Source organism: Melanerpes formicivorus, unplaced genomic scaffold, assembly GCF_026170545.1.
Source record: "Melanerpes formicivorus ecotype bairdi unplaced genomic scaffold, bMelFor1.0.p_v2 SCAF_60, whole genome shotgun sequence".
Classification (NCBI taxonomy): domain Eukaryota; kingdom Metazoa; phylum Chordata; class Aves; order Piciformes; family Picidae; genus Melanerpes; species Melanerpes formicivorus.
The window spans coordinates 701,127-724,753 of NW_027142412.1; the positions used below are offsets into that span (position 1 = coordinate 701,127).

Consider the following 23,627-nt stretch of genomic DNA (forward strand, 5'->3'; position numbering starts at 1 on the left):
ATTTAAGTCCGTCTTTGACTCCTTTAGTGTCTTCAGAACTCATCCAGCGACATAAAGTTAGTTGCTGAAAAGATGATTTGGTGGGCAAATAAAAACCATCTTCCCTCACTGGATGCTCAGACAATTAAACCCATTCTCAAAGCGCTTCTGGACAACACAAAGGACAAAAACACCAGTGTGAGAGCCTACAGCGACCAAGCTATTGTCAATCTTCTGAAGATGAGAGCGGGCGAAGAAGTGCTTGAGGTATGAGACAACAGAAAATGTCAGCATTGCTGAACGGCTGTGTCACATTGGCGTGGTTCAGGGTTGTGCCTCAGCCTCGGGAGGTGCTGGTAGTCTCTTGTGAAACAGATGGAGGGGGATGTTCCTGTTTGCATTTAAGCCTTCATCAGTATTGTCATGCTGCTAACCTCGAGGAAATGACCAATGCTGACATGGTGCAGTACTACTACATGGAAGTATCTTACATACCTCCCACATTTAATGTGGTCACCTTGCTTTCGAAATGCCCTGAGCCTTTACTATGCTGCAGTTACCTGAACTAGGACTAGTTTAGTGCTTTTGTCATTTGTGTAGTCCTACTGCAGCACTGTGGTGCTAGAGTTGTTTGGGTGGACTACTTCATCCATCCATTTCCAGACCTCTTTTCTAAGCCTTAGCTTTTGGATAGTTCCTGTGTCTGGAATCAGAAAAGCAGATGGAGGATTTTGGTACCTTTGAAAGACTTCTATATAAACAAAGCCTGTAAGGCACTTGGCTTTATTTTCAGTTTGAATGGCATGTCATAAGGAATTGGTAACAGGTGTTGTCTTCCTTCCACAGTCAGTGTCCAAGATTCTAGATGCTGCCAGCTTGGAGCTTCTCAATGAAAGCTGCAGGAGATCCCTGAAGAAGCTGGCTGGCCAGGCTGACTCAGATGAACAGATAGATGACACTATTCTGACGTGATAATAAAGCTCCAGAAGACAAGGCAACCCTGACCCGAGCGCTGCATCAGCATTTCAACTCCCAACACTTACTTTAAATGTTTTCATTTTTGAAAATGTTAATTCTGATGGGATTTCATGAAAAGGACTCCCAGAGAGTATTTTAGTATCACATATACCAGAATAGCCTTAATTAGACCCACGTTAGTTAAAAATTGAAAATTTGGTCCCCTTTTTGAACTAGGTAACAGGCAAGAAACAGCCCTACTAATCAACACTGGGAAATTGTGGCACGGCAGGCTGAAACTCTGGTGACACCTGTGTCCTTTCCAGGGTCTGTGCAAGAACTGCAGTGCCAGCAGCACTGTCGCTCTTCTCCACAGACCCTGTGAGGCAGCAGTAGGACTCGGTGGAAGTTACAGTGTATTGGTTTTGTGTACTGCTAACTTGCTGCTTGTGAGGGTTCTGAAGACTGAAAATCCCTGGGTAACAAAGTATTTAAGATAGCCTTAGGAATCACAGCTGAGAAAGGGGGATTAAATCCAGACTGTTTAAAGAAGGAACATTTAATAAAGGCTCTGACTTTGATCCTTCTGGTGTAAACTGTTCTTTTTACAAATTCATTTCTCAACAAACTGACACCATGATTTTCTTTCTGGCCCTGCTTTTTCTAGGGCACACAGTTTGCAGAGTGGGTAGTGCTGGAAGCTATAAACACCTTTTGCAGAACTGAGGCAAGCAAGGGTTTAAAACCAATTCAGAACTGACATTTAATGAGATTTGTGAGTAATTACTCCCATTAATTTCCAAAGTATTTTTAACTACAGACAGCTTTTTACTTACCCAGCTTGTGACAGGTCCTCTATTTTTAACATCTTCAGAGGCTTCACAAGCTACTTGGCACTTAACAACGTAACAGATTGGTTTTGTCAATGAGTTGTACTGCTCCAAGAACAAAGTATTTTACCTGGCCACACAGACCTGAGGTTTTTTTAATAAAAATAATTAATCCCCTGTGATGAAAATAGTGAAAAGCTTGCTGGAGCATACAGATTTTTAGAAGGAAAAATGAGCTTTATGTTCTGTGTAGGGTAATAGTTAGGTAAGCCTTACCCATTTTATGAAACTAGTTGTACCTGGGAAGCCAGAGCATTAACATTTGTTGTTTCAAATGGGTGGGTGGTGTGTGTGTGGGGAAATCTTCCTTGCATGTAATTCTGGATGGCTCAGGCCATCACAAGGGAGGAAAACACACAACCAACCACACCTTGTAAAATTTGAGAGCACGAAATGTAACCACCTGGGAGCACACATGCTGCTGGAACCACCTGCCAAGTGCTCTAGCAAAAAACCCCAACGTTTTATTTTCACCATACTAATGCATCAAAACAGCAAGACACAATCTAGAGTAGGTATTTGGGAGTGTTGTGCTTTGTTCTGGTCAAAAATACAGGAACCTGTCAAAAGGTGCTCGTGTTAGGTCAGCTCCCAAGCCTGGGGTGTAGGCTGTTGAATACGGATCTGCTGTGGTGATCAGTGGAATGCTGTTGGAAGTACTGGGAGAATCAGCTGGTTTAGCCCTTACCTAAGAGAGGCTCAGCTCAACCATTCCTAACTGATCTTCATGCAGCTAGTTTTTTTAGCATTGTATGATGGGAGATTCCGTAACATCTCTATGCCCCATTTCATGATACAAACTTACCTCATGTGCAAAGAAAAATAATCTTCTTTCCTGCAGCCTGAGCCCACTGCTGCTGGTCTTGTTCCTAGGGACCCTGAAAGCAGATCATTTTTCCAGCAACTGTGTCATCATTTCAGTGTTCTCACCTGTGGAGGAAATAGGTTTAGATTTTCATTTTTTTCTAAACCTGTGCTGCTGCCCTCCATATTTCACAGAATCCCAGCATGGTGGCAGCTGGAAGGGACCTCTGGGGACCATCTCTTCCAACCCCCCCCTGCTACAGCAGGGTCTCCCACAGCAGGTTGCCCAGGATCACAACATCCAGGCAGGTCTGGAATCTCTCCAGAGAAGGAGACTCCACAATCTCTCTGGACAGCCTGCCCTAGTGTTCCAGGGCCCTCATAGCAAAGATATTTTTCCTTAGGTGGAGTTTCTATCTTCCAGTTTGTGCTCATTGCCTCTTGTTCTATCACTGGGCATCACTAAAGATTTTGGCCCTATTCTCTCAGCATTGAGAAGATGCCCTCTCAGCCTTTTGTTCTCAAGGTTGAACAGCCTCAGGTCTCTCAACTTTTCCTCCTTGTTCCATTCTATTTGCTACTGCTGGACAAATTTCCCTCAGGGAGAAACTGACTTTGCAATCCCTGTGTAATACACTGCTGTTGATCCCAGCACAAGCTCTGCCTGTTCTCTTTCTCCAACAGCACAGTGGTGTTGATATGTTCAGTTTGTGATCAGCTTCAAGCCAAGCTACAAAATTGCTCTTCAATTTCAATCTTGTATTTATGCAGTTGGCTATTTCTACAGAACCACAGTACCTTCCAGTTGGCCCACCTGCAATTATATTCTACTTATTTTGTAACATTTATCTGCATCCTGAAGGTGGTTTTAATTCTGATTTTGCCTTCCAAAATACTTGCAAATCTTAAATCTGTATTTTGCACTGAATTGGTAATAATCAAGGAGTGAAAGCTCAGCTAAATGCTCTTAAGGATTTGGCAGTCTCAGGGCACTGGAATTAGTTCAATCTATAATGAATTAGCTGTCTCTGGGGATAAGGGAGGAGCAGCAGTTAAACCATGCAATGCAGACACTTGTGTGCACTGACTCAGGTGCAGAATTTTATGCCATTCAAAAACTACTAAATATGTGGCAAAGAGCCCAGTGGTTGTACTGGAATTGCTCACTGCATCACTGCAGACAGGAAGGAGGAAACAAAATAAATCTAACTTTCTACCAAGAATAGCTGATCTCTTGATCATGGGCACCTTGGCTTACCTGTTCTGTCTTGGGTTCTAATTTATGCTCCACATAAACATGTGAAAAAAAATTATCAGTTAAAGCAAAGCCTTCTCTATTAACTTGCTAATTCTAACCAGTAAGATCTTTTGTTACTAAGAGTATTGGGATGATTTGTATTTCCACCTTCTGTTGCAGCAAGTGGGAACTCACCCACCTTTCCAAACAGCTGCTCAATTTCTGCACTCAGTAGTTTTGAGAGAGAAGAGGAAAAGGCAGGAGTTCACTTAACCCTTGCTGAGAATATGCTGATTCAATTATAGTGAAACACTGGATTTGGGGGTTTGACAGCTCCTTCTCACTGAACTATGTATACACTGCACTCTAATACATCAGAGACACCTGTAATTTTTTGCCACAACATAAGAACAGATAAATTGATTGTGCCAACTTGGGAGACTGAAGAATTCATTTGTTTCCTCATTTCACATGTCTTAAAAATACCAGCTGTCAGTAAAAGATATTTTCCCCCCCCGCAACTGACTGTAGTAACATCTTTGAACTGTCAAGCAAGTGTCTCTGAGTGTGTGTATTTCAAGATCAAAAAATAATTTATGAGAGATGTTTAAATTGACAGGGTGCTAAAAGTTCCATTGGAAAAGAGACAAATGTGAAAGCATAAACCATTCAACTATTTTGATGTTTTCTTCTTTTAGATAAATCATACCTTGTACTGTCCACAGTATCAGGTAACATGAGAGCATCTCAAGCTTTTGACTTGATGAGGTTTCATGAACTTAAAAACATGGTAACAGAAGTTGCTGTTGTTTTGGGTTTGAGCTGGTTGGTTGTATGCTGAATTCAAGGGCTTACTTTGAGGCCGTGCAGCATCCTCAGCCTGATACTCAGGGCACACACTGGGTTATTTGATGAGATGCCCAAGTGCTTTAATGGAGGGGTGATAGGTGGTGGGGGTTGCTTTAGGACAGGGCTAGGTTTGGGCTAGCTGCAATGCCTTTTCTGGCAGGGTGTCTTTTAAATCCGCACCTTGAGTACCGTGTCCAGTTCTGGGCCCCTCAGTTTAAGAAGGACATTGAAACACTTAAATGTGTCCAGAGAAGGGCAACAAGGCTGGGGAGAGGCCTTGAACACAAGCCCTATGAGGAGAGGCTGAGGGAGCTGGGATTGTTTCGCCTGGAGGAGGCTCAGGGGTGACCTCATTGCCCTCTACAACTACCTGAAGGGTGGTTGTAGCCGGGAAGGGGTTGGTCTCTTCTCCCAGGCAACCAGTACCAGAACAAGGGGACACAGTCTCAAGCTGCGCCAGGGGAGGTTTAGACTCGAGGTGAGGAGAAAGTTCTTCACCGAGCGAGTCATTTGTCATTGGAATGTGCTGCCCAGGGAGGTGGTGGAGTCACCGTCCCTGGAGGCGTTCAAGAGGGGATTGGATGTGGCACTTGGTGCCATGGTCTAGTCATGAGGTCTGTGTTGATAGGTTGGACTCGATGATCCTCGAGGTCTCTTCCAACCTTAGTTATACTGTGATGCTATGAATGATACTCAAGCATGTCTGGTAACACCCCAGCCTTCCTCTGGCTCCTCAGCTACATCATAGTATTTAAGGGTAACACAGAAAGAGCTATAGGGTGTGGTGTTTTAAATGCTTGAGCTGAAGAGTGAACATGAGATGGAGGTCATCTAAGTGGAGTTCAGCATCTGTGGGACTTGCCAGGGGTGAACACTGAATGCTGGAATACTTTTTTGAAGGTTGAGATTGAGGAAGGTTTTAATTAAACCCGCAGACATTAGCCATACTGTTGATGAGACATATTTAGAAGAGAGAATTTTATGTGCTAAAAAAACTCTCTTCAACCCAGACATGCTATTTTAGCCATACTGGGTTGGTTTGTTTCCAGATGAACTGCATACAAATTGGATGAATAGAACTGTAGAATCATACCACATATGCTATACAGAAGAAACAGAAAAGTAGAAGTAGGTAGAGACAATTGCCTTAAAAATGTATTCTTAGTGCTCTTCATCAAACCCTATTGTACAAATCCAGAGAAAAGAGCCTACAGCTTTCAAGTCAATTTCATAGTTTCATAGTTTCATTCAGGGTTGGAAGGGACCACAAGGATCATCTAGTTCCAACCCCCCTGCCATGGGCAGGGACACCCCACACTAGATCAGGCTGGCCAGAGCCTCATCCAGCCTGCTCTTAAACACCCCCAGGGACGGGGCCTCAACCACCTCCCTGGACAACCCCTTCCAGGGTTTCACCACTCTCATGGTGAAGAACTTCCTCCTCACATCTAGCCTGAATCTCCCCACCTCCAGCTTCATTCCATTCCCCCTAGTCCTATCACTACCTGAGATCCTGAGAAGTCCTTCCCCAGCCTTCCTGTAGGCCCCCTTCAGATACTGGAAGGCCAGATGTTATGAGAAAAAGCAACCCTGCTTAAAACTGTCTGCCCTGCTCCAGGGAAGATTCACAGATCACAGCACAGCTGGGGCTGGAAGGCACCTCTAGATTTCAGCCAGTCCAGTCCCTGTGAGCAAAGCACAGTCATGCAGAACAGGTTGCTGTGGGCACTGTCCAGGTGAGTCAGACTCCACAACTTCCCTGGACAACCTGTTCTGACTCTCCCAGAGCCACCAACGTGGTTTGCAGTGGTGATGACCCACTCCTTTCAAGCTTGTACTTGTGTTTGATCCTACAAAAGGACCCTCAAAGTAGGTGCACCCTACACTTCAAGTATCCTTAGAACAGATGATTAATTATCAAAAGCATTATGGATTGGTATTTTTAGGTTACCTGTTTTTGATGTCTGTCATCTTTCTTTCACCTCTTCCTAGGCTCATGTGTTTCTCAGGGCTAATACAGCTCATCTGTAAGCCAAATACATGTTAATGAGATACTGCCATCAATGCATTGTAAAAATTTAACTTAACTAAATAACCATGTCAGTACTTTGGTTTGAATCTATGCTGAATTAAAAGTGTAAGATAGGTGCAATACCCAGCACCCAGCCTTTTTTACTGATGTCCTGAAAAGCCTTAATAACTGGGGGAAAGAGTCCAAAGGAATGTATCTATTCTGTACCAAAACACTGCACTGTTTGGGGTTAGGAGTTCAAGTACCAGTGAGAACAAATATTGTTGGAGAAAATAATAGAAAATGATCATTCTTGTGCCCTGCATCAGTGGAGATCACCTGTTTGTGGTCATAGTGCTACTGAGTTTGTGCAGGCAGCATCTGTGCAACTGAGAGGAAAATTACTCAGATTGTGTCTTAAGACAATCATCAGTGTTGTTTGAACTCTGTGCGTGGTGCAGGCACAGCTGCCTCTGTCTGTGAGGTCAAGGCCCTTCCTGAGTCATACACAGGCACATCTTCAGATTAAAAACCCCAGGAGCCTAAATGCAGACCGGCCTGAATTGCCAGGCCTGTGTGACACACCTGAGCCTTTCCTACCTCTGCTGTGTGCTTCCTCACCTGCAAGCTGGGCTCTGATGGGAATTGTTCCTGAAGCTGTGCAATTTGCTGTTCTGGTGCATGGGCATCTTCTTGAAGAAGCAGATCACGTTCCTAGCCATCGTGGTCTGCTCCTGAGACTTGTCAGGAGTTGGGCCAATAGCGCCTGACATTGCTATACCTCCTTCATGCCTTTGGTGCTTTCCTGGGGACAGCCTCCCTTCCTGCCAGGTCCGCCGGCCTCAAGCGAGCGCCTATGGGAGCTGAGATGGACACACCGCTGCCTGCTGGAGGCGGCTCAGCGCAGGGGCAAGCAGAGTTAGCAGTGGAGGGGAAGGAACAGCGACAGCCCCGTCACAACCCGTCCCTCACAACCCGCCCCTCACAGCTCCGCCACGGCTGCCCAGCCGCGCGACGCCCTCGGCCCGCCACTCCTTCTGCGCAGGCGTGGGCCGCGAGCGCCGCGCGGCGGAGGCGGGGGGCGCCGCACTTCCAGCGCAGGCGCGAGGCGGGCGGGGCGCGGGCTGGGCGCAGGCGCAGTGACGCGCGGGCGCAGCTGGCGGCGCGGGCGGCGGCGGCGGGGGCGCGCAGGCGCGGCGGCGGCGCTGTCAGTTCCGGCTGTTTGTTCGGGAAGTGGATCCGGCCCGCAGCCGCCGCCGCCGCCCCCTCCCCCCCTCCCCGTTCGCTTTGCCGCCCGCGGCCGCTCCCGCCGCCCCGGCCATGGCCAGGGACTACGATCACCTCTTCAAGCTGCTCATCATCGGCGACAGCGGTGAGGGCTGGCGGCGCGGCCCGGGGGTGGGGGTAGGCCGCTGGCGGGGTGGCCGCCCCTAGTCTCCGCCCGGGCCGTGAGGGGCCTGAGGACGGCAGCGGCAGGGCTGGGCCGGGCGGAGCGGGGGAAGGAAGGGAGGGCGGCCCTCTCCCGGGGCACCTGCGGGGCCGTCGTCGGGGCTGTGCTGTCGGTGCGGCGGCGCTGGGCTCTGCCCGGGCGGGTCGCCGGGGACCCACCCGCTTTGAATGAGAGAGCGCCTTTGCTCGCTCTGCAGAAGGTTTTATCTGATGAACCTGCGGAACTGGCTACCACAGGATAGTATGGAAAACAGCTTGGCTCGGTTTAGGAACAGGAAGGTTAGGCACGTATCGGTGCGGACCGCAGCGGCATTCCTGCCAGCATCAGCCTCGCGGTCTGAGGGCACCCACTGATCTCTTACTGGGATGAGGAGGGAATTCCCTTCTCCTCTGACAGGCAGTGTCAGGCGTCGATGGGAAGGGCTGGCTAGTCCTCAGCCCTAGGGACCACTGTTTCCAGTGCGGCAACTACTGTGCTTTAATATGCCTCATTATCTTAATTATTCCTTAAGACTCTTCTGCGTGTTTCAACCTGAAGTGTCAGTTCTCGAGTTCGTCACTTTTTAAAAGTCAGTCTTTGAAAAGCTGGTAGCTTTGTAGAGTTGTGGCATAGGATGCAAATGTCGAGAATAGTTATGGATAAAGGTTAATGACAGGTTTTGGAACTCAGACCTGTACACACTTCTGCAGCAGTTTCAGAAGCTTCAGGAAGACAAGCTTGTGAACTCAGCCCGTGTCTGGTCCTTTAGCCTGGGTGCATAAGAATTGGGACTGGAGTGATTCTGTGATTCGTGCTTTCAGTCCAGTTCAGTGTTGGTAACACTCCAGCAGCTTACAGTTTAGTTTCCATAAGCTGGAGAAGATGGCATCCACCCTCTTTTTTTTAACAGAGGTGTGGTCCATAAGGCAGCAGGTTCCAGCATGCAGCGAGGCACGGTTCTTGGGTGAAAGTGTAATCTTGCATGGTGCTGGCAGTTGTCACCTCCAGTAGATTTAGCTGTATGTGAAAACATTTTATTCTATACTAAACTGTATCTGCATGATGTAGAGAGAGGGAGAAAGAGTAACTGCTTCCAAACAGCCTAAAAGCCAAGGCACTCCTGAGAACCTATGGATGATTAAAGCCAAATGCTGCATTCTGAGTAAAGCAGTAACTGTTGGTGCTTGCTGGTGAGTTTCAAAACTGTTCAGGCAAGATAGCCAGGCTGGTGAAAGCTCTGAGGGAGACTTCTGCTCTTTTAGAACAATGAAATTAAATTCCTTAGCTGTGTCTAGGGAGAGGGGGGAAAAAGTCTTGTGAGAACTGTTGAGCTGCCTGTGGTTCTCTGTTGTTGTAATTAAACCTCAATATATAGCTGGAGTATTGATTTTCCACTTTGGTTTTGCTAACCCCGACCGTAAGCCTTTGTCCCTGCTCCCACAAAAAACAGTTTGTTTGCCTTGCTTGTTGATGCTTATTCCTTGCAGTAGGAAGTGGACTGATACTGGCTAAGATGCTTATGTCTCATCTGCTTTCCCCTGTATGCAAATATGTCAAGAGGGTAGTAGGTTTGTGTGTTTTTAGAACAGGTCATCTTGAAAAGCTGCTGCTGCTGATCTCAGCTGTGCCAAATACTTAAAAATAATACAGATGATGGGGGGTGGGGGGGGTGGGGTGTGTGTGCTGCTTTAATTCAGTCTACATTCAGTAAGATGTGGGGTTTGTTAACTGATAAGGCTCAAAGATGTGTTTTGATACTGCAAAGCCAGTAGGCCTTGGTAAGATTTTGTTTCATTTTGCTGTCTTTAGCCAGCAAAGAGGCCCTGCCAGCCTTCTTTTTTCGCCTCTTCAAAATAGCTCTGTGTAGGAAGTGGAGGGTCATGAAGAGTGTGGTTGCTCTATTACATGAAGAGTGTGGGTCAGAGGCAGTGTTTGTTTAGTGAGATCGTTGTCATCGGGAGCATGTAGCACTTCCTGAGTTTAGGAGGATTCTCATCTGCAGAGCTGCCCAGTGCTGAGAGCAGTGTGACAAGGCCATGGCTGTGCAGCGGTGGCCAGCCTGACAAAGCAGTGATCATGTGCAGCCCATGAGGCTCTGCAGCGTAGCCAGAAGCTGGCTGACGTTTTGAGAAGGTGGTGTGGTCTGACAAGTCTGTGGGTTCCAGCATCTACTTTCTTATTACTAAGCTGGAGGCTGAGGCTGATCAAGAAGCATGGTGCTTGCTGAAACCTTTTTTTCCCTTTTTCCTGGCCTGACTAGTATTTTGCAGAGCTTTAGCTCTCACTAACTAACCAGGCCTATGTCGAAGTTCAGCTCTGCTACTTTTTTTGAGCTCAGAGGTATTCAGTGTAGGCACCTTGCAACTTTGTGGCTTTTAATTTTAATTACATCTATTTTTTAAGCACTGTAATACTTAATGAGAAGCAAGCATGGCTTCTCTAGGTGTCTGGTGATTTGAACACTTTGCAAATGAAATCTAGCTTACTGGAATCATGCAGGGGTTTTTTAGGGTTCTTTCTTTTTTTCTTCACATGCCAGCAGCTGAGAACTGCTGGAGTTCTGTATAGTCTTTGCACAGATCTGTTAAGAAGAGCTTGTATGTTATGCATCATCAAAGCAATTAGCTTAAATAACTTCTGCCTGAAAAGATTTAATAGATAATCATGCTGGTGAGGTTGGATTTCCTCCTCATGCCATGGCAGACTTCTTTTCCTGTCCAGAAGGGAGAGGAGGGACATTAGCAGCAGAGATGCTATGCAGAGATAACAGCTTTGAGGCATTCCCCTTCCCAGATTCCCTTGGTTGGGTCTGCAGGAATCAGCTTCTCCTGATTCTTGTCTGAAGCACGGTGCAAAATGCTTTGCTGTAACAGGGTGTGATCAGGGTGCAAACAGTCACTTGAGGCAAACCTGAATGAAGTGGTGCTCAAAGCACTTCGAGAAATGTTTCGTGGAACCTTTTGGCTGAAGGTGCAACATGGGAAAGGTTCTTATTGGGTGGGGGACAAGCTTGGTTTGGATGGCAGTACAGAACAATGGTTCCCTACTCCACTGTTTGGTTTAGGTTGCTGTTAAACCATTGCCCCGATAGCACAAGCTTTATAGCACCAAACCCTAGTCTGATTGTCAAAGTAGTCCAAATTCCACAGCTGTAATGAATGGGAGATAGGCAGTGGTGTTAGATGTGATGTGCAAGGGGAATTCAATAGAGTAGTTTAGAGCAGGGTTTGGAGTGCTTGTTAATTAGCACCATATACTAATTTTTAGATCTTCCCTTAGCAAACACAGGCTACTGACTGTAAACTTGTGTTTAGCTTTATGACCTCTTAGAACTGACCATAGTTCAAAAGCTACTGTTTGAGAGTTTGCTGAGGGCTGGAGGAAGGAGGGGACAGGAAAAACCCTGTACTGCTACAAGGAGCATACCAGGTCTTAGAGTGACTGCAGAGTGCTTGGCCACATCTTCAAGGGGAGTACTGAGACTGGTAGCCAAGGTGGATGGTACTAAATTATCTGCTGAAAAATTGTCCTAGCTAGAGTCAAAATGCAATGGACTGAAGAAATTATGTTACCTGACACCCAAGATGACTGTGTTCAAAGATCTTGCTGTCTTTTTCTTGTCACAGGTGTGGGCAAGAGCAGCTTGCTGTTGCGTTTTGCAGATAATACATTCTCAGGTGAGTGTTTTGTTTACTTCAGTGAGTGGAATGGGCAAGGTCTGCTCCTGTGCTGCTGGTTGGCAAGGAGTCCCTCTGCGTTTGCCCACTGACAGCTGCACTAGGATACATTATGTTTCTAGCTATGCTTCTCCTGGTATAAGCTTATACAAGCCATCCTGTCTGATCTTCACTTGCGACTGAAAGTTCCACAGTATTTAAATACCGACATGGCTCCAAAAATAGCTTAGGTTTTTTATGCTGTATTGTGCAGACTTCCCATTACCCCTTTGGGATTTAAATTGATTGAATATTGTGGTTAAACCACTGACATTTGTGACATAACTGATTTGTTGGGAGGAAACTGTTAGGCTGCATTCAAATTAAATGGTTGCACGAGGATTTAAAGCAAAGCTTAGCCTGGAAACTTTCACTGGCCAGCACTTGAGATATTTGGGTGCTTACCACTGCAAGGGAAGAATACTTTTGTTTTGTAACACTGAGTTTTGAATGTTAAGAATGGTATGGAAGAACTGGTTTTATGGCTAGAAAAGAGCTGCTCACTGCAGATAAAAATATGCAGAGCAGCCTGACCTGATAGGACATTTTAAACAATAAGCAGATAAGGGGAACCTTGTTCCCCTGTCCAGCCTGAGAGCAGCTGCCAAACAGCGTTCGGAAGCGTGCTTTGGGACATCCAAAATAAACAAGTCTTAGGTTTTCACTTATCCACATATTCCCTTCAGGCAGCTACATTACCACAATTGGAGTGGATTTCAAAATCCGGACAGTTGAGATCAATGGAGAGAAGGTGAAGCTACAGATCTGGGACACAGCTGGACAGGAGCGCTTCCGGACTATTACATCGACGTGAGTAGCGCTGGCCTTTGTGATCTGTGGGGCTGTGAATGGGTCTTGTAGCTCAGAGTTATGGTTTAGAGGTTTTAATGTTGCAGTGACTAGCTTATGATAACTTTGGGGTCTGCCAAGTGGGACTTCTCTTAGTTGCTTTGGAGCTGTTAGCAGTGTTGATAGTATGCCTAGGTTAGAAATGGGATTTCAGGTTTCCTTCCTCTTCTGTGCATTTCCGTGGTGGCTTGGTCTCATTCTCTGCTGCTAGTTTCCAAGCTGTAGGAATGGAGTTATTTTGCTATTCTGCATATGGCAGAAAACTCATCTCTGAAACCTATCCAGGAAAGTCATCCTCTGCTGGAAGGTACTGCAGAAGTACAGAGTGCCCAGCCCTTGTCAGCGTCATACAACCAAGAGAAGCTTGAGGCTGGGGACTAGGCTTTCCGACACTTGGTTGTCTTTCAGGAACAGTGCATTTTATCAGCTGGCTCCGTGCGGAGTTCTGCTGAAGCGGACGCCCACGTGAAGTTAACCTTTTCCTTGGTTCCAGTTCAGTTTTGTGCTCATTGTCCTCTTGAACAGCGTGTGCACAGCTTTTCCTGTTCCTGGAGAAACCACACCCAGAGCTGCCGTGCTGGGAACTAAGAATAGAGTGTGTTTGTAAACTCATTGCAGTGAAGGTGGGACTGCTCGCTGTGGCACTAGGGGAGAGGAAGAAATACACTCTGGAAATGAAACTTTTGTTTCCTTTGGGTATTGGCAAAAAATTCTTGAAAAGAGTTTCACTTAGTCTTTCCTGACTGACTTCTCTTTTGGCTCTCCATTGAGAGGAGGATTGTTTTCAGTTGATGGATTAACTTAGACATAAAAATAGAGAGACTTGCTGCATCTGTGTAACATCTAAACAGCTAGCAATGGCAGAGGTGACCCTGATGCATGCACCTCCCCTTTCCTCTGTGCTCCTCTACGGATATCACTGGATTGCTTCCATTGTTTCTTAAGTGTTTAGCTTGAAAAAACTCAGTTGCCTCTTGTAGGGTTCCTGTGCGTGACATCACTTCTTGTTTCAGCGCTACAGGCAGCCTGGGGCAGGAAGTGGTGGTGGGGAGGCAGCAATGCAGCGCTGTGGCTCCCATCAGCTGTGTGCACAGACCGGTCACAGAGTGCCCAATTAGTGCTGAGTCAGCAAATGGCCTTCCTGTTTTCAGATTCCCTGACACGACTCGGGGCTGCGTTAATGAGCGTTGGTTCGTGGGGCTGGTGCCAGCTTGCTCAGAAAGCCATGGGACAGGGAATACCAGGAAAGGAGGTGTCCTTTTGTCAACAGCAATAGCTGCGGATTGGACTTCCAGTAGTGTTTTATGTAGGTTTTATTCTTTGATTAACATGTAAAGTGGACAAACTGAAATGGTTTGAGGGCATTTGTTCCAAGACCTGTTTCAACTTTGCTGCTACTTTCTTTTGTGTAGTTGTGTTCCAAAGGGAGGTGTATTTTACTCTAAGGAGAGAGTGAAGGTCCCTGTTTTTCAGCCTTAACTCTAGTAGAATAGTTACAGAATCTTCTATAGGGAAGAAAGGTTTGAATTTTGTGCAGGTTTAAGCAAAGAGGTTCCCAAGCCCAAGTGATTTCAAGTGTTGAGGAAAACACTTTGGGAATGCTGGCTATGTGTCATTGCCTTGCTGCTGGCTCAGCTGGCTGTGACTGTCAAGCGTTCACTGATGTTTTTCAAGAGGCACTCTGGATGTAAAGCTATCAGCTATAAAAACAGGAGATAACAAGATCTGGATTTTAGAAATAGTTCTGTCTTTTATTTTTATTGGCAAAATAATGCTGCAACTGATTTGCTTGTTCTGATCTGAGTGACAAATGAAGTTACTGTGCTGGTATTTACGAAAGGGTTTGGCCACCAGATCAATGGGTGGAGTTGCAAGTGCTCTGTCAACAGAGTGCAGTAGTCTTTGTCTACCCTTGGACTAGTTTGAAGTTTAGATTGAGGTTAAGGATATAAAAAGGTGTTCCTTCAGTATTACTGTGGGCCAGGAACTCCCTTTACAGTTAAAGGTAGAGTTCAGATTGATGTTGAGCCAAGCCTGGCAAGCAAGCCTGAAATTAGAACCCATCTGGAAATAATAGTCACAGGTTGGAAGTGCTGCTGTGGAGAGCTAGAGCTGCAGAGTGGTACAGCTGGTAGGAAGTTAATAGTGGCAAAGTGGGACACATGAAAAGGTTGTTCTGTTTTGCTTTCACTTCACTGCAGCAGCCAAAGAGCAGAATAAAACTGTTAACAGAAATCAAGTTGATCTGGAGTATTCTGCAGAAACTGGGGAAGCATAAAGTAGATCAGAACTTCAGACTGGGAGGTATAAAAGACAGCAGCTGCTTTTACTGTCTATTAAATGTGGAAATACTGGGATAGCCGGTGCCTAGTGGGAGGAGAGGCCAAGTGGTGTGAACTTGGTTGGCAAGGAACGTCATCCAAACTCTGAATGGGATTTAAATTCACCAGAGAAGTAGCATGTCAGGACTCAGCTGTATTAGCAGCAATGCTTAAGATGCGTGAACAACCAGTTCCTGTACTTGATTTGCTCTTGCTGGTAGGATTGCTTTGTCCCAGTTCGGGACTGGGGTTAAGATTTGAGCTTTACATAATAGCTGTCATATGATAGCTCGGGATGAATAGTGATAGTAGAGGGACTTGCTGCCATGCATTTGTGTGCAGTGGTGTGCTCAGGAGAGGGATAAGCTTTCTGAGATGATAGAATGCTGCATCTTGTGAACCAGATAGGATGGTCAAAAGGCCAATGAACTGACTTGTGACAACAGGTGTGCTTCCAGGAACCTGAGAACCATTGGTATGAAACCAGATTATTAGAAGTCTCTGGGATTGGTTAGAATTCTAGAGGACTGAAAAACAAGGAAATGTACACTACAAAGCAGTGAAATATTAGCAAAGATGCAGAATTTCACCTATTGCTTGTCTTTAAAGTTGGGCAGTTACCTTTTTTTCTGGAACTAATGCAGTCAGTAATACTCTCTCTCTCCTAAATCTGGTTTAGCTACTGTCATGCTTCATGAAACCAGTTCTTCTAACTCTGGGTGCTAATCTCAGGATGCATTTACTAGAGGAAATCTGAAAACTTCCTTGTTGGTATCTTGTAGTGGGGAGTACCACAGTGAATGGCACAAGGCTCCTTTCTGCTTAGAAGGGTGGGCTTGGGGGATGCAAGGGGAGAGTGCAGGTGGTTGAAGGACATGAGGGTTTTGGTTAGCCACGTCTGAAGATTTTCTGTGTCAAGTCTGCGGTATTAATAGGTAATGTCTTAAAGGCAGTAAGCTTAAGCTTTTCAGCCTCTTTAAGTACAATTCTGTAGGTAGAATAAACAGCTACAGTGGTACTGTGCTTATTTCAACTTAAAATTGGCATTCTAAGCCTTTTCCACACCAAAGCTAAGTGATCTAGCCTTTAGATGTAGCTAACATTTCCAGCCACAAGGAATATAGCTGCCAAGCATCCAAGGGCATATACAGGTCAGGTTTGCTTGTCTCTCACTGCAACAGGATATTTTCATGGACATTCTAAATATGAGTAGCTGTTACATAACTTCTTTTCTTCCTTCCCCCCACCTCCATGTGTTTCATGACTCTTTATCATTAGGAGTAGTAGCAGGTACTGGCTTTTGAGGGTATGTGGCAGAGTGTACCTGCGACATAAAGGACAGCTATCTTCAGTCTTTCAACAGAGTGATGAGATTGAGAACTTAATTTCTCTTCTGCTCTCATTTCTGCGGCCTCCCTCTTCCCTAAAATGTGGATGGGAGAAGATAAGGCATCCTTTCCCTGGTGTCAAAGCCTTGACTACCTCTCAGTTGCCAAAAGCACAAAACTTACACCTACTCCTCCCTGAATGCCATAAGCCCCATCTGTTCTCCACTCGCCAGAGCCTACAACTTGTTATAAAAGCAGTGCTCTGCACTGCATCATTCTGAAAGGTGATGGTTGGACAAACTGCATTTTGTTTTCTCATACTGTCCTGCACTTGAGGTTGGAGAATCTTTGCTGTGCTTGTTAAACTTATCAAGTTATCTAGAACACAAAGCTGTCTCTTAACAAGTGACAGAAAATAGCATGACTAGCTTTTGGAGGAAAATGTGTATTAAGGGGCTGAAGAGTTAGAGAATCAAAGGTAGTCATGGTCTTATCTCTCTGGCTGATAACAGCTAGTCAGCCAATGGGGAAAGTGACAATTTACTGTAGATGAAAGGCTGGCAACCTTTCTAGAATGATATGCCAAACAATTCTCCCTTCCAAAAATAGAAGCGGTGTGTGCTGATAGGAACTCAGCAGGAGTTAGGGATTGCTGTCTTCCACAAAGGAAGGCATTTCTGATGAGGTGGTTGACAATATTAGTGCTCTGTGGCAGGAGCTCCTAGCTCCTGCAGAGTTTTGAATGCCATAATGGTCTGTACTGCATGGTCCAACCCACAGTCCTCATCCCTAGCTAGGAGCAAGCAACAACTGTGCTGACGACGTGTCAGGAGTGGGATCTGTATGTGCAGGGTGCATGTTATTCTACTCCCCGACATCATATGCTTTGCTCAGAAGAAAACCTAGGTGCGTGGGCAAGGTAGGAGCAGCAGGATGCTCTATCATGTCCTCTGGTTTGGATGACTGGGATACCAGGCATGGTTTATGGTGTGCACAGCAGAGTGAAGCAGCTCTGTGTAGGTGTAGCTGAACCACTGTGTTTCTCTAAAGGCTGAGTGGTGTCTTCACAAATGTAATGCTTAGTGTTGGGGAAGAAGTGGTAGGTCAGCCTGAGGGGGGCTGAATTAAATGACTTAGGTGGCAGGGGAGAGTTTGAAGATAATGAGTTTATTGTTCAGATGCAGAGAAATCTGGTGTCTGTATGGGATCAGAGATCTTTCTTTTTCTGATGCCAGCACACAAAACTATTCATCAAAACCAGTGTGCAGTACCTGTTAGTGTCGGGAGAGGATGGGTTATTTTTGCAGCCTCTAGATTCAGGCTGTGGAATACTTTTTCCTCTAAAGGTTCTAAGTTACGAAATAAAGTTGAGCTTGCGACACAGTAAAGTAGAAATGCAGTGCTGTAGCAAGTTCTAAAGCTGTTAAAGGAGCTGATTGTGATGGACTAGAATATAGGAAAGTGCAGGATTTCTAATGGCCTAGGAGTGAGTCATTCTTACCTGGGTTAGTTCTTGCCAAGGAAAGTGAAGGTACAGCATAAATTACTGGTGAAACAGAGTATTTGTCTTCTGAAGGCAGGCTCTCCTGCTTCTGTAAAGTAGAGATCATATTGGAGAGGAGTATCAGTGGCTATCACTGCAAAGTGATCATGAGAGGAAAGGGGTGGAGGGAGATGTGTGCACTCTGTCATCCGTGCCTGTCTGTGGAAGCTTGTTGATGGTTTAGAAAGGCATGGTTGATAATGCTGATGGTTTAGAAAGGAAGGCATGGTTGATAATGTTGATGGTTTAGAAAGGCATGGTTTATAATGTTGATGGTTTAGAAAGGCATGGTTTATAATGTTGATGGTTTAGAAATGGCTTCTCTTGTAGAAGGGATAGTCAGGCTAAAGGTGGGGAAGAGGTAGTGACTTGGTCAAGTGCATCAGTGGCAGAGGTGCAGCATTGATGTCTTCCAAAAGGTAGCACCTTTAAATTAGAGTAAAAGGCTTTGAAGTTCAGAGGTGTGTTCTCTGAGTTGGAATAAATTATCAAAGAGGATCAGAGTGATCATATCTGTAAAGTGCAGTGGAAGGGAGAGTGCTGCAAGAGATGCTTGTAGTAAGAGATCGAGGTCTAGAAATGCTGCCCTGATTGAAGGGAAAATCCTGGGCTTTGGTGTGCTGGACTCTGGAATTTGTTTTATTAAAAAACTTAATATTGATCATAAGAAAGAGGAGAAATGGAAAGAATTGAGCTACACAAAATACAAAATCTGGATGCTGGCAAAGTCCTCACTGTCAGGTGTTTCAACTACCTGCCTAATTGGCAGTAGGGAAGACAACCTGGTAGCCCTGGGGCTGAAAACTGAGAAGGTGGAACTTACTCTCTTGATTTTCCTGCAAGAGCATTCTGACGTCTGCCTTTGGGAGGCTCGTGCAGGTGATGATGTTGGAACTTGAATTCATGTGTTATTTCTGCATATCAGAATTGCTCATAATTTTTCAGAGGTGCTGGTTGCCCAACACTAATGGGCATAAACTGAAACGAAGCTTATTTGTAATGGCTAAAGGTAGCAGAGCGCATTGAATGCACATATGGAGTCGATCTGTTGAGTAGGAAGGTGTGATCAGAACACAGTCATTCAACAAGACAGAAGTTTTTCTGTGAGCTCCAGAGAACTGTGACTGAAGGTTGAGTATATTTGGACCTGCTGAAATTTGAGCCTGTTAAGTTATCTTTCACAGATAACAAAATGACTGCAAAGAGTTGATATGACTTGTGCAGTGCAAAGGTTCACAGCTCAGCCGGGTCTGAGGATGTACTGGGGGTACCGCTGCCTTTTGCTCACATAGCTGGAAGGCAATGTCCATCTTTGAAGGTCTGAGAACCTGAACAGGGAAGTAAACAGCATTATTTGGACTTTGAAACCTGCTTGTCTAGACTAAATGAGCAGGAAACTCCTTAGGGTTAGAGGAATCACGTGATCTAGCTGTTGTAAAAGAATTAAGTAACTCCCAGTGGAAAGAAAATATGGGCACTTGATTGCTGCAACTTGGGGATTTGTGATGAATGGTGTAGAAGCCAAGTGAAAGAGAAAGAGGAAGTGACACACAGCTGGAGCTAACGTTTTTGCTGCCTTTTCCTGCTCCATAGGTATTACAGAGGAACACATGGGGTCATCGTTGTCTACGATGTAACGAGTGCAGAATCTTTTGTGAATGTAAAACGGTGGTTGCATGAAATTAATCAGAACTGTGATGATGTCTGCCGGATACTAGGTAAGTTTCCAATCAGAGAGTGACATCAGCTCGTTTAGCAGGCTAATTTGATGAAGCACCAAACTGAAGATTATTTTTGCCCTTTCCTTTTCTAGTGGGGAATAAGAATGACGACCCAGAGCGGAAAGTGGTAGAGACAGAAGATGCCTATAAATTTGCTGGGCAGATGGAGATCCAATTGTTTGAGACCAGCGCCAAAGAAAATATTAATGTGGAAGAGGTAACGTAATACACAGGAGAGTGCAGATAAAATGATTTGGGGGTAGTGGTTTGAGGGGGAAAAAATAACAATTGCTTTCTTCTTGTTGAGGAGGAAAGATAAAATGCTTTGTGCAAGCTGCGAGTGAGTAGGTAAAATGTCAAAAAGAGACATCCAACTGCTTGGAAGAGTTGGGGAAGTGGAATGAAGGAGCCCACGTTGCACTTTCACTAGCTCTGCAGTGCTGACATACTAGGCGGGGTCTCAGGAAGGACTTGTCTTGAGGGAGAATGGTCTAGAAGATAGGGCTGCTCAATTTTCACTCTTGGCCTCAGATGCCAGACTGACCTGTTCTATGCACTGGTTTGGGAAAGGGGATAGAGGTATTACTGATTCAGCTGGGGAGGGGGTTGGGAAGGTTCTGGGTTTCTGCTTGGCCCGTAGTGGGTTTGGGAAGACCTGTGAACCACCGCTGTTGAAATAAAAGTGGAGTTGTTTCACATGGGCCTATTTTGAACAAGCATCCCACATAAGCTAGCCTGAGTTCCTGGGTGGTCTGAACTTGCCTGTTTCTCTTGCAGATGTTTAATTGCATTACAGAGCTAGTTCTGCGAGCAAAGAAAGAAAACTTAGCAAAGCAGCAACAGCAGCAACAGAATGATGTGGTGAAGCTAACGAAGAACAGTAAAAGGAAGAAGCGGTGCTGCTAATGCCGTTTCCCTGCTGCAGAGACTCTGCTCTCAGACAGATCAGCCCCTCCAGCTAGACTCGGGCAATTCCACTGGGGCAGGCTTTGGGAGGACTTTCTCAGTTTTGTGCCGTTATTTAAAGATTCTTTTTTCTCCATGTTTTCTATCAAGAGGCGCTGGCACCTTACCACTGCAGTGCCAAGAAGGTATCGGATGGAATCTTGCCCCTCTCTCCTCCCCTGCTCATTCCAGTGCGCCTTGTAGACAAGAAGGACGTTGCCTACCAAGTGGACTAATTAACCCAAGAGTTTGTATATAATGTATATTGCTTTAACCAGCCTCGCCTCCCTGTTGTCGCTTTGGCTTATGCCTTCTTAATGTCAACCAATCATGGACTGCAGAGTTCATCTTTTTAAAGAAATAGTTCCAAGTTCTTAATTCGAGTTGGCCCCAGGCTGGCAGCAGCTGCTTCCTGGGGCCTCCAGCTTCATTTCTGTTGGGTTCCAGGTTGGCAACTGGTGCCCCTGGGACCTGTGGCTTCACCTGGAGTTCCAGGCTTTTACTGGGGCTTGAGCTTTGTCTTTCTAGGTACCAGGATTGCAGGTGTTGCTGCTGGAGCCCGGGGTTTCACTTCACCAGTCCCTGGGCTGGCAGCTGGTGCTGCTGCTGGGGCCTCGGATTTCAGTTTGCCATGATCCAGATTTGTGGCTGGGTCCATGTGTTTCACCTTCCTGTGTTGCAGCCCAGCTGTACCTGTGCTCTTCTTTAGTTTGTATCAAGATACTGAAAACCAAACTGACCTGCAGAAGTGAGATTTATTTGGATAAAACTTTTTTTTGTAAAAAAAAAAACCAACAAAAAAAGAAAGAAAGAAAGGCAAAATTTAACTCCTTTGACCTCTGCTTCTGGTTCTACCAGGGTCCTAAGCAAGGGTCCATTTCTTTTGAGATCAACACAAAACCATGTGACTCTGCCAAAAAACCCAAACTTCTCCTCATTGCCCTGTCCACAGATAGGCGATTTGAACTTGAATGTGAACTTTGGTGGCAAAGCTTTTGTTTTTGGGAGAGAGAAAAGGCATGAAAAGAAATCGAGCTGTTCTGGATCGATGTTTGAATATGAAAGCTGCTGCAGGATCATTCCCAGAATTCTTATGTTAAAAAGGAGGACTGCCATTTAATGTAAAGAAATGGAAAGCTTGCTTGCTTGGGTTCTGTGGTGGTGGAGGATCACCCTTGGAAACAAACTGGTCTTGCGTTCTGCAACGTTTTCCTGGCCCTTGTTGGCCTGTCTGGGAAGACGAGGGTTCAGTTCACCAGCCCGAGTAGATGTAGTTAAAGGTGGAGAGTGTATGTGTGTGTGTGTAACTAAAATTATCAAATGTCTGGGCTGAAAGTACATGCTCAGCACCTGAATAATTGCCTAAATAATAATTAAAAAAGGAAATTGTCCTTAAAGTTACTAAAAGGCATGGAGGGTATGTCCATGAAGGTGGTTGTACTCAGCTGGTCAGTTAGTGGCCCTATGGAATCACTGGCCTTAGATGGGTAGGATGTGATTCACCAGTGTCCATGAGCTTTGAATCAGCCCACTTCTCTCCCTTCCTCCCCTTCCCACAGGAGAGGCTAAATTTTAGTCACTTACTTTGCCTGCATTTTTTTAGATGTTAGGGCTTGTGGTAAGAGCCCTGATCATACAATCACTTCACAACCAATCACTTCAAAGACTTTTTAAAGAGATGCAAACCATGAATGTGTAACACGTGGGGTTTTAATCAGTTCAGGTGCTGGGAGGATGTATCCAGCTGCCTTCACCCATCTCTTTACTTCACATATCTTTCATTGGTAACCCAAGAACGAGAATGAGCTGGGATGATACCGCTGGCGTGAGCTCTGATCATTGTAAGGCTTGAGCGGCTACAGAAAGTGGTGGCTGAAGTCCCACCAGTCCATCCTGTCTGCTTGCTGATGTTGAATGTGGTGTGTGCCCAAGGAGGAGGCTGGGTCAGTCCTCAGAGCCTTCCCGTTGCAATGATGCTGTGCTGTGATGGTTCCCACTCTCAGATTACTCAAGGCCCAGCTGTGTTACTTTGGGACTCTGGTGGTCGAGTGCGTGCAGATCTAGGAGGGGGTAACTTTATACAGGCAGAAGTAAAGAACAATGTCTGAATTTACTGGAAATGATGCAATAAAATGAGGAAATGGTGCACCCAAGCCTGGAGTGTTCTCTTGTATGGGAAGATTGGTCCTCTTTGAGGCCAGGTCTTTGTGGCCACGGTTTGGACATTGCCAATCCAGGTGTCCAATTTCCTGGCTTAAAGCAGGAGTTTTTTACTACTCTTTTTCCCCAGAGCTGGCTGGAGAGGAGCCTCTACAACCTCTGCGCTTGCCACTGACCATTCAATTGGAAGGGCTGGGGGATCGTGTCTCTAGTGGTGCTGATGTGAAGTTTCCTAAATGTTGAGCAATGGAATGTCTAACTGGTTTGCTAGGATTATTTCTGTAATGAAAGTTTCTAATGATGCTTTTTAAATAATTTTAAAAAAACTAAAAATAAAGGTTACAAGCTGCCAAATCTCCTTTGAGGCTGTGTTTCCTCTGCTGTCCAGCTTCTGGAGGTGGAGGGTGGCAAGCCAGGGGTTAGCTCTTCTGTGCTGTGCAGAGGTTTGGGATTTTTTTTTCTGGGAGGGGATCTTGGCAAGGCCACAGTTAAGGCTTTCAAATGCTTAGTTGCTATTCTAGTTTTCAATGTGAGTAAAAGCATAAGCTGGAACTGGTGGCTGCATTTCTGCATGAAGGTGAGATGTTCATGGTGTTGCTGTAATCTCTTGTCTTTCTGTTCAGCAGTGTTTGAGCAGGCTTTGAAAGCTTCTCCTCACAGGCAGCAAGGGTTAGACCCTGAGCTCATTAAAAAGCATCTGGAGTCTCCTTTCCCAGGAAATGAAGGCTTGTCCTTCTGAGTAGGAACTATGCAGCCGTTGGCTGTGCTCGTTGCCCTTGGTGTTCCCTTTCCCCTGCCTGCCCTTGGAGCACAGGCTCTTGAAGGCAAGTCCTCGCTTCTGGAGAAGTGTGATCAAAGCTTGCTGTGGGAAGCTTTCTTCTGTCAGTG

General features: G+C 45.6%; 2 protein-coding genes and 1 long non-coding RNA gene across 4 annotated transcripts in view; 2 read left to right on the top strand and 1 right to left on the bottom strand.

The window, feature by feature from the left end:
• GCN1 (GCN1 activator of EIF2AK4) overlaps positions 1-1,987 on the top strand; it is a 43,708-nt gene extending 41,721 nt beyond the window's left edge. The window contains exons 57-58 of one of the 2 annotated variants that reach the window (XM_068161753.1): positions 28-246; positions 826-1,987. In XM_068161753.1, the coding sequence (XP_068017854.1) occupies positions 28-246; positions 826-951 (345 nt within the window). In that variant the 3' untranslated portion in view covers positions 952-1,987. The remainder of the gene's footprint in view (positions 1-27; positions 247-825) is intronic. The other variant, XM_068161752.1, reaches the window with a different exon arrangement.
• On the bottom strand, positions 240-7,708 carry LOC137452928 (uncharacterized). Its single transcript, XR_010990207.1, has 4 exons — positions 7,349-7,708; positions 6,668-6,741; positions 2,632-2,756; positions 240-370 (listed from the first exon to the last, which is right to left on the bottom strand). It is a non-coding gene; the product is annotated as an uncharacterized lncRNA (long non-coding RNA).
• Positions 7,709-7,961: 253 nt separating this feature from the next.
• RAB35 (RAB35, member RAS oncogene family) lies at positions 7,962-22,732 on the top strand. The gene is made up of 6 exons (XM_068161755.1): positions 7,962-8,099; positions 11,783-11,833; positions 12,559-12,682; positions 19,507-19,631; positions 19,727-19,851; positions 20,412-22,732. The coding sequence occupies exons 1-6, from the start codon at positions 8,048-8,050 to the stop codon at positions 20,538-20,540; spliced, it is 606 nt and encodes a 201-aa protein (XP_068017856.1). The 5' UTR covers positions 7,962-8,047; the 3' UTR covers positions 20,541-22,732.
• The last annotated feature ends 895 nt before the right edge of the window (positions 22,733-23,627 follow it).